Source organism: Malurus melanocephalus, unplaced genomic scaffold (genome assembly GCF_030028575.1).
Source record: "Malurus melanocephalus ecotype Western Australia unplaced genomic scaffold, MMel_1.1 scaffold_905, whole genome shotgun sequence".
Taxonomy (NCBI): Eukaryota; Metazoa; Chordata; class Aves; order Passeriformes; family Maluridae; genus Malurus; species Malurus melanocephalus.
The window spans coordinates 102587-113195 of NW_026624137.1; the positions used below are offsets into that span (position 1 = coordinate 102587).

A 10609-nucleotide genomic window follows, 5' to 3' on the forward strand; every position below is an offset into this window, starting at 1 on the left:
CTGTCCCGGGTGAAGCTGTCCCCTCCTGTCCCGCCCCTGTCCCGGGTGAAGCTGTCCCCTCCTGTCCCGCCCCTGTCCCGGGTGAAGCTGTCCCCGCCTGTCCCGCCCCTGTCCCGGGTGAAGCTGTCCCCTCCTGTCCCACTCGCTGTCCCGGGTGTCCCCGCCATGTCCCTGGGGGCGGGCGAGGGACCTGCGCACCCTTGGCCTGTGCCCGGCCCGCCCACGAAGGAAATTTAGGGGAAAAACACGCAACATTTGTTCTGTTAAGCCCCGCGGCAGCTGGGTGAGAAGCGCGTTCAGTGAGTGTTTTTTAACCCGTCCCCCAAAACASCTCCAGAAAACCCTTGAGGAGATGGGGCTGGTCTAATATGATACATGCAGCAGTGCCGGTGTCATTTASAGATGCCAAACTGGACTTATTAGATCTGCCTCAATTACTTAAATAGCTGGAAATACTATATTTTTTACAGGATTCTAGTCGGGATGGGGCAGCCCATAGGGCAGAAAGAGAATTATTTGAGTGAAGTAGTTACAGMACACATTTTTAAASTGTTGGATGTTGTCTATAGTTATTTTGGTTTGTCTCCAGTATATTCAGTCAGTACTGAGTTAATAATCCAGCAACTTCTGTTATGTATTTGCTGAGTATTGTTCACTAATTTAATGGCTTTCTTGTGGTGTGGGCAGATAGTTCAGTGTAAATTTTAAATAGTTTTGCCTACAGCAATTTTCAGTGGATAATGCTGGAATGTGTTTATTTTAACCCAAGCATTCTTTCTCCTACCTTATCAGCTATCTTTATTCCTACACGGCCCTTATCACAGAGGTATTTATTTATAATCCTTACTTTGCAGGATTAATACTCCACACAGAAAGCGAGGMCGAATAACGTGCACATGCCGAGTACTGGAGGAGAGGCTGAAGGACATCCTGTTTTGTTTCAGCAGTCTTGTTATTCTTTGGGGTGAAATGAAGAATTTGATTTTGTTTTGGAAACACTCATATTTCTGATGCAACTGAACTTCAGTAACCTTTTTGCAGCACAGATTTCAACTTTTTTTTTTTTTTTCTCTTGAACAAAGATGCAGAACCTGTCGGTGGTAGAAAGTCTTGCTAATACAGACAAATCACACCGTGGGTCTCTAAAAGACGTGGCAGCTGAAGCAGGTGATGTGTCTCTCGGGGAAAGTGGCTGTAACCGGAATGAAAGGACGAGTAAAGAAGAAATTGTTAATCTTGGAGTAATGCAGCAAAGCCTCCCTGTAATGARCAGCAAAGGGAGAAGCTGCGAGGGGCTTTCTGAGAGCAGCTTTAKTACCTCAGAACCCAGCGGTTCCTGGGGCGATTTTGAAGGCTTCAAGGAGCCCGCAGACAAATCCGAGAGACTCAGTCATAGCCTTGAAGTTTTGGTGAAGTCAACAGAAACTTCTGGAGCTGATCCGGACCCGAGCAGCGGAGGCTGCAGCGCTTCTGCTGCCCGCCTGAGTGCTGAGCCACCTCTGTCCTGTGGGATGCAGGAGGATTCGGGCTCTGGGAATGAGGTACGTGCTGACAGCAAACCGAGGATCAGAAATGTTTGGGCTCTGGGAATGAGGTACGTGCTGACAGCAAACCAAGGATCAGAAATGTTTGCGTGACTGCTTCCCGCACCTCAGGACTTGCATCTGTCATCTCTATAGAGGGTAATGCTGTGCGTGGGGAGAAACTGCCCAGTTACTTTGCAGCYAACTCAAGTGAACAAAAGCAACTTCTTTACAGTGTTTGACAAATACTTGAGTTATCCTGCTGGAAGGCTTTAGAGAAGGTAATGCACTACTTTGCTTCTAGGCACTAGGAATGAGTGAGCACGTAGGCACCGTGAACCTTGCCCTGAAGCACATTGCAGTTTAAAAGCTAGACAAGAAAGAGCATAGGAAACAGCAAACTGGGAAGGTGGGTGGCAAAAGAGGAGGGGACAGAAATTCTGTGAATTGCCTGCAAATTTACTGAAGTAAACCCACTGAGTTAGAAATTGGCAAAAGCAATGACTTTTATTATTTAGTATCCTTTCTGAATAATATCAACAGTTCTTGTAGAATTTTAGACTGATGGTGCCATACAATAAATTAATAGAAATTATTTAATACAATTAATTTTTAGCATYGGATATTACATTCTCTTTTACAATGTTTAAGCTAAAATTCTGAGTAAATAATGAAATGAATCCTTATCAGCACAAAAAAAAGTTCCATTTAAGGGTCATACCTTGTTGAGATGAATGTGTTTCCATGTGGACCAAACATGCATCACCATTTTGTTAGTAAGTAAAGTAACAAAAGGGAAGAAAACATGGAAATGCAGAACAAAACCCCCTTGTTCTTACCACTTTCCCAAATTACAGCTTTTGAAAAAAAGAGAACAATCGGCTAAGACTTCCATGGCTTTAATCTGTAGCAGTAATAACTTACTGTTTRTAGTCTGTTAGGGGGATTTTGGTGTTTTTAGGGAACCAAGGACTTTCTGGAGACAGGATTTTTTGCCCTTGCCTAGAMATTTTACTTGTTGCAGAGTTATTGCTAGTGAAAGCACCAAGATGCAGGTGTGATGAGCTGCCCATACTGAGTGTAGATACACAAAATACCTGGTTATTGATGCACAAAGAATTTGAATTTTTTGTAATGCTGGAAACATGGAAGAAGTCTTCCCCAATGAAGAAGTCTTTCGTTGGAAAAAGAGATTGTTTTAAAGACTGAAACTGAAATGGAATATAGCAGGTTGCTTGGTTTCTTTCCAAAAGCAATAGATCTTAATCTTACTGAAGCCTTTTCTTTATTTTGCATTTATTAAAGGCGAAAGGAAATGTCCAGTAAGAGCTAAGTAAGTTAACCACGCTTTGAGTTTCAAGTTGTCTTTTTTCTTCTCAAGGCAGAGAGACAGCAACAGAGCTTCTGGAGATTTCTTRGAGGGTGGAATATATGTGTAGCTTRYCCTTTATCCTGTGCTTTTTRTGTTGTTAGTTTTGGATCATAAACTCTTTGGACTGGGGACCTGTCTTCTATATGGTCAAAATTTAAAAAGACCAGGTGGGTTGGAAGGGACCCCTAGAAATCATCTCAGGTCAGAGGTCTGATCTTCAATATTTATTGCTTAAATTAATTAAATTATGTCAGTTGGGATCAGAATCATGTCTTTTAAGATGGAAATAATCATTAATTTCCTTGCAGTGGCTGGGTATTTTGCCTGCATGGTTGAATGCTACAGGGATTTTTCATGTGCTCTTTAACACTGGCCTCTGAGAGAGGGACTGGTGCATGTGTTTAAGCCATGGGGTATTTTGATATAATAGGATATAGAGGATTTATTCAGAAAGTACTGATGTGAACTTTGTACATTGATACTTTTATAATTAGTACAAAGCTAGAAGATAAAYGGAAATATACCCAAACTTAGCTTTAGAAACACTCACTGAAGTCGACAGTAATAGTTAAAAATCTCTTACTTTTTATGTGTCTTGGCYAAACTGTAAGTCAGTGACCTGTGTGTGTGTTGGAGCAGCAGCAAGGCTCTAAGGAGATGCTGCAACTGAAGCAGAGCTGTGCTTCCCTCGATGCCCTCCCTGGGGCTTTTCCCCTCATCCCAAAACCCAGAGCAGCTCCCTGGCTTTTTCTTGACTCCCATCCCATTCCAGTTTTGGTGCCTGCCTGGAAGTTGTCTTTTTTCCCTGCCCATGCATGCTTTAGCAAGTGTTACTTCACAGAATTCTGCTTCTCAGGCATCTGTCAGGATCCTCCACGTTGTATCCCTGTTGAAATAATTTACAAATTCATTGCAAGCATTGTAACACTTCAGGAAAGATTCAAAGGAATTTACCCAGGAGTCTTCAAATGCCCCAGCAGTGAATCATCAGGATAAGCATTTCAGCAAGGCCTTTCTTCAGGAGGGAGCAGCGTGGGGCACTAATTCTGTTCCTTGAAGCATGGTTGGAAGTGCAGAAACCTTCTACCAGCTCTGTTGGTTTTGCCCACTTATCCTTCGATTAAATYCATACTCTCTGAATATTCACCACGCTTCTCTGAGTTCAGTGTAATGAGACTGTGGAAATATTTCAGCTGCTTGAATTACAATTAAATGAAACTGTCAAAAAATGGAGTATCCCTGCTTAGGGTTTTCAGACTGAATTGTTGACTGCTGGGCAAAAACTCCAAACTGACCAACTCCATTCTTCAGTTTTCACTCAGTGTTCCTGCTCCTGGATTGCAGTCCCTGGGCAGGGTGGTGGAGTCAATTAATCACCTTTATTTGGAAAATTGCAGTGACTCCTTTGAAGGCATGAAAGGATACAACTTCTGAACCAGATGGCATGCTAATATCCCTCTAGGATGGGATGTAAATTATGCATGTTTTCCCTTGTATATGTATTTCTTAGTTGTCAGATAACTTTGTTACTTCCAGTAGCACTCCTGTGCCTGTGGCCAGTCCTCCAAACCTGCTCCTTGTCACTGCAATGGCATAAATCTGGCTCTAATTTTTAACATAGGCTGGAAAAAAATGGTACAAATATGAGGATATAGAAACATCCTCACACCAGCTTTTTTTCAGACTTACACAGTACAAGTGTTTTTTGGTAACTGTAGCATTTAGCAGGTGTGCTAAATTTGKTTGAATTAGGAGTGCTTGAATCCTGAGTTAGCAAAACAAGCTTTTGAAGTGATGTGTGCATCAGATTGGACCTGGACTGAATTCATTGAGCAGAAGGAGTCATAAGTGCTAAATATGCAAACCAATCTGTAAGTGAGAAGGTGGGAAGTTAAATAGTAAACTTCATCAGAAGCTCTGGGGCTCTTGCTTCCTCTAATTCTAGGTAAATAGTCAAAACATTGAAATATAAATGCAGTCCCTCTGCTATTAATATTAATATAAATATAAATTCTAAAACAAATACGATAGACAATCTCTAGAAATATTGTAGACTCTTTGGACTAGGTCCTTCATGAACTATGGGGATGGCACGTAAAGTGTGTGTAATAAAACTCTTTTTTTTTTCTAGATGGACCACAGCTATGAGGAGATATTTAAGTTGAGCTTTCCAGAAGTCATTGTAGCACAATCCAGAGAAAGCATCATAAGCTTAGAGCAARTACTTGATACAAATAATGAAGATGCTGGGATTCCTGAACTTTCGAAGAATCAATGTTGGTAATGAGTTTAGATTTACATTTTAAAAACAAACAAACAATAAAAAAAAAGAAAAAGTTCCTCAGCAATTACACTATTTATTTCATAATTTAAAAATCAGTGGTACACTTACAAATCTTTTTAGTACTATTCTTTTAAGTAATTAGATTTTTCAGATCTTACCAGTTTTGTAGCCCGTTGTAAGAGGAAATGGATGGTGTTTCAGCCATTGKAAAATAATGAAGGGAATATATCAAAATTACAAATTCCTGCTTAGGCTTTTTCCTGCTGTTGGTGTGYCTTCTTATGACTAAGCCTCTGGAATGCCAGAACCCAACAGGCAGCCTGTTCTTCCTGTTTGCTTGTCCTTTCTTTACAGCACATCCCACTTATTTCTTCATCATSGGAGGCTGCTGCTTCTACTGACAGTTACTTGCTTTTTCTTTTTTCCTCCCCCCAGTTTTCCCAGTTGGTAACTTCATGTTTAACCAGATGTGCTTCAGAATCTGTGGTKCATCTGACTTCTTTCCTGGGATATGTTAATAGCAATTAGTATAATTAACTAAGCTTTCTCTCAGGACAGCTGGAACATTTCTAGTTTTGTTACACGTTTTTTAAGGATCAGCAGCTTCTGAGCAGTACTGTAGATCCTGAACAGCGGTGCAGTTATTTTCTCATKACTCTGAAGCTTTGTGTCTAGAAAGCTGTGTCAGACCATGCTTGAGAAATGTCCTAAGACTCATAAGAAATGCAGTTATAACTTTTAATGTGGGCACCCTTTCGGCCGAGTTCCCTACRTCTGTGTTATATTTTAATCAGCATCAAACTTGTGGATAAATAGGATTGTAAAGGGGACTGCACTATTATAGCAGGGTACCCAGTAAAGACAAAAAAGCCCTGATCCACTGTGGTCAGTAACTAAGGTCAGTGACAGCTCATAACTAAGTCCAAGTGAATTTTTGTATGTGATGAATGCAGTAAGAATCCAAAGTATCTCATYGAGGGAATTCTCTACTTCTCACTGTTTCAGCAGTGAGTGCCTTTGGCTTGTTTTGTAGGTCRGGTGCTGCAGAGGTCAGGTGTGACCTACGGGATGGAGAAAGACCCTGGAGACAGAAAATGCAAAGTGCAGAACGAACAGGGCTGAGCTCTGCCCACATTTCACAGAAGCAACTGAATAACACGAGCTGGTGGCATGYAGCAGTSTCTGAAATGTGCTTCTCATGCCCTYCCTATCTGAGGGGCACAAACATACAGTTATGTTGACTTATTGCTTCCACTAATTGTTGTGCCAGCTAATTAGTGCATTGGGCTGATAGTCTGGACAAGTGTAGAAAGAGGTTTAAGACACCTTGCTTGTAGTAAAGATCTAAGTGGAGTGAAAATAACTGTTGGATACATTCACTGGAAGCCTCGTACAGCTCAAAACCTCAAATTGTGTTTTCTTTCCTAGCATGGATTCTGGAAACGTGTGGAGAACGCTCAGAGACTTTGATAATACCCCCAGCTTAAGACATCCCTGGAGTAAATCTCATTGCCAAGAAAACCTCTTGAGAGTTCTCGGAATAGATGCAAATCAAAAGGTAATTGAACACTTTCCATTCTGCCAGCATAAACACTGGGTTGGGAATCTGATCTCTGTGCTGCACATGCAGATGCTTGAGGGTCTAGATCTGGTTGAGTCACAAGGGTTTTTTTGTTTTTTTTTGTTTTTTTTTACAGAGAGCTTTTTAAGATGATTGCTTAGTGTTTTCCCATCTTTATGTGTAAGAAACTGAAATTGTGCAGGATCACACTTTGATTATCTTTACATTGAAGTCTGTCCTGCACAGTTGCCTGTTGTTAGRTGGTACATTCAGCTTTGGTATAGTTGGAGAATTAACTTTCGGGTGGTAGAGATGAAGAGTCAGCTCCCTGGTATGTGTGCAGTAGGATTGTTTACTTATTTTGCTCAGAGTGCAAGAAAATTGTTACCCTCATTATGCTTCTGTTAAGTGAAAATCAGATCTGAATCAGAGAGGCTGTTACAGTAATTATTGGATATTTACTGTATAGAAACTGAAAGTGTTCAGCTTYTCCTTTCATCACATTATTCCTCTGTCTGCTTTTGCAAGGCTTGAGGGAGAGTATCTTTTAAATTGGATTGAGACCAAACYAGAAGTGTTGAATAAACTGAAATAGAAATGTCTCAGTTTAATCTCTTGCTTTGAGAAGATAGAGGTGTCAGGGATGGTTTAGAATTCAGTTATTTAGTTGGGATTAATTAGTCACATGTAATTTTCAGAAGTAACTGTTTCAATTGATTATTTGAATGCTGAAGCATGGAGTTGGCAAGATACTGATATTATGGGCATATTTGACTTTTCTTGCRAGTTATATATGAACAGGACACTGCTGAAGGTAGAAACCTATTCTGCACTTGAAAGTCACTTTTATAGAATTGTCATTTAACAGAGAGAGAATGGGAGATATTTCTCCAACATAGTTAAACTCCCATTCTGTTCCTTTCTTGCTTCCCAGCATTAAATCAATACCCAGGCAGCCTTAATTTATATCATTACTTCTTGTCTTTTTCTGGAAGATTGTATTGCTTGTAAGAGCACTGATTAGGATGCATTTCTCAGCAATGCTTTGGYATTAATTAAGGGAAATTCTAATTGGAAATGGCTTTTTTTTGTTAATTGAAGTCACAGTTAGATTCATGTGTGTAGGTAGAACTGGTTCTGGCACAAAACTGCTTTAATGCAAAGGGGGAYAYATGATAAAATACAGCTTCAGAAAGYAMAATGTAATGGTTGTTATTTGAGGGAAACTTCTCTTCAGGTTATATGCATTGATACCAGATAGAAATGCATGAATGAGTTCATAAATAAAATGTAAATTATGTGTTTTCAGGACATTCCAGAGAGCCAGGCTGACATTTTTGAGGAATCAAATGCCAAAGATAATGAGCACTTTGGATTTGATGGATTCAGTGTTAATGATTGCAAAACATTGATCCAGACCAAGGTAAGGATTGCTCTGGAAGTGAGCAAYTCAGAGAACCACAGAGCATATTTARCATGCTCCTCTCAGCTGTTCCAGCACATGTAATGGTTTGGTCCTCTATGACTTTTGGGTGTGGAGTTGGCTTTTGCTCTTTGAAACTTCTCTGACAGCTTCAGAAAAGGTACCTTGGCACCTGCTCGTTTCTTGTGACAGCAGTGCAGGTTGGAAGGAAAATTGTGTCATAGTCCATTGCTGTAAAACAGCTCAATCATATTCTGCTTTAACAAGGTATTTTGGGGGAATATTCTGAATCCAAGGTCTCCCTTCCTCAGTGGAGAATAAACTTGAGCAGCTGTTGTCACTGTGGAGTCAGTTTCAGGCACACTTTCATTGCTCACTTTTATTTTATCTACTGCCTTGGACAGTGAAGGTGTACAAATGTTCTGGAGCCCTGTATACAAGAGATGATAGGGTAGAGAATTCAGAAATAAAAACTTTCAAAGACTGTCCAGCTTATTCCTTCATTATTCAGTTCTGCTTTCGTCAGTGAGTGTGTGAGGGAGGGATCACAGTGGCTGAATCACATTTGGAAATGTGTAAAATACAGGGACARTTTAGACAAAAGAGAAGTGGTTTGAGGTAGATGAAGAAGCAATAAAGGTAAGAAGAATTGTGATACAAAGRTAAGATAAATGGACAATATTTTTCTGGAATAGCCTCATAAGGAAAAGAAAAAACCCTGAAACTTGGTGTCTCAAAGAAAAGTGCATTACAAAACATATGTTGCTTTTTTTTAATTTAAAGTTAATCAAATCATGTAATGGGATGTTTTCCATTTATCTTCCTAGTTATGTCTCTTCTTTTTCTCTGAAATTTAAAAAATTATTAAACTTTTTTAAAATTAGGTTGTAATTTGCAAAGTGATTAACTTCCCRTAGGATGGAAAAAATTAATTGAGGTTTTCTTTTTCACTCAGCTTTCTGTGTCACCRGGCTCCAGACATGGTCACCTTTTCAGCTGTAACCTCTTTTTGAAGACCTCATCATCAAATGAAAATGCACAGTGTATAACAATCCCAAGGAAGAAGCAGATTTTCCCTACACACAACCTAAAAATGAAATTTTTCARTAGTGATGTTTGTTGAACTAAATGCACTTTTTAGATTTTTTTTTTGTTTTGTTTTTGAACTGAATGCAGTTTACCTTCATTTTGTTACTGATTTGGTACTATAGAGTATGGATTTTCTTTAGGAAAGTGACATTTTACTGTATATGAGGGACCTAAAGCCATGTTATTAGAAGATATTTCTCATGTTTAGTTGTGAAGTCAAATTTTGTAATTTTTCCCTGCAAAGTTTTGCTGCAGAGTTGTGTCTCTTATGGTAAATAAGAGATAACTTAAAAGCTTAAAGATAACTCTGGTGGACTCTCCTCAACTGACCTTTCAGGCCTTAATTCCTCTTCAATCAAAAACCTGCTTTCCCTGCCAAAATCTACACAAGTCTCAGGTGTGTTGTAACATGTGCCTTGCCACCATCTCTCCTACTTGCTCCAGGCTGGATCAGCTGAGATTTGTTACTTTGCCACTGCTAAGTGTGTAATGAGAGAAGCCTTCTTCATYTGGGGGCTTTCACTGGGGTTTAGCAGAATGAAAGTGGTGTAATTTATGTCTGGTGAAGCCTGCTGTGGTGATAGGGGTGGAGGCAGCAGAATGCTTTGTTCTGGTGTTGGTTTCTGACTGAAATAAATCACCTCGTTGAAGCTGATTGTCACAGGACTTGTGGGGTTCATTCAGCCATGCTTACACCAGGCTTGTGAAAGCTGAGCCGTTTTGTAGTTCAGGACTTGTGCTTCACAATTCCTGCCCTTTTAAAATTTTGTAGAAACTATCCACTGTTGCCCATTGTCCTGCATGCTTGAGTGCCATAGGGGATGCACTTCACTGTCATTCAGAGAGCCCGTGTTGGTTCCCTGCCAACTGCAACAGCTTAATTTATTCATTAGAAGTAACCTTTACACAAGTTACTTATCTATCTGTTGCTCTGGCCATTCTGAATATGAAAATTTTATATGGCTTTATTTTTTTAAAGAATTGCTAAGCACTGCAACTGGTATTTTATGTGTTGAAAGCAGGGAACAAAGCTGGGTGTTCCAAAACTAAGTCAGTTAATTATTTAATGATGTGCCTATTCTGTTCTTAGAATTAAAAATACTACAAAGCACTGTCAGACTTCCACCCTTAATCCAGTAAACTGTTCAGCAGTGACATTACAATTGCTGTAATAACTTCAGTAATGCTTRTGATACCTCAGTGCTATTAGGGATGAACTGTGCACTGGTTACTCAGCACATGGAGAAGGGCATTTGCAAAAGTCCTGTCTGAAAGTGGCCCTGCAGCTTTCCTGGCCCTGGAGGGACTCCTGCAATGCCAAACTGGAAACTCCATGTGGATACATGAGCAGGGTTAA

The 10609-nt window shown here is 40.0% G+C and overlaps 1 protein-coding gene across 2 annotated transcripts; it reads left to right on the plus strand.

Annotated features, from left to right (window-relative positions):
* The first annotated feature begins 6 nt into the window (after positions 1–6).
* CLBA1 (clathrin binding box of aftiphilin containing 1) lies at positions 7–9977 on the plus strand. Of its 2 annotated transcripts, none has more exons than XM_057386069.1 (6): positions 7–299; positions 855–1541; positions 5027–5175; positions 6608–6737; positions 8050–8163; positions 9119–9977. In XM_057386069.1, exons 2-6 carry the CDS (start codon positions 1083–1085, stop codon positions 9284–9286), a joined length of 1020 nt encoding a protein of 339 aa, XP_057242052.1. In that variant the 5' UTR covers positions 7–299; positions 855–1082; the 3' UTR covers positions 9287–9977. The 2 variants fall into 2 exon arrangements, with proteins under 2 accessions (XP_057242052.1, XP_057242054.1); XM_057386071.1 differs by having other exon boundaries at positions 7–283.
* Positions 9978–10609: the final 632 nt, after the last annotated feature.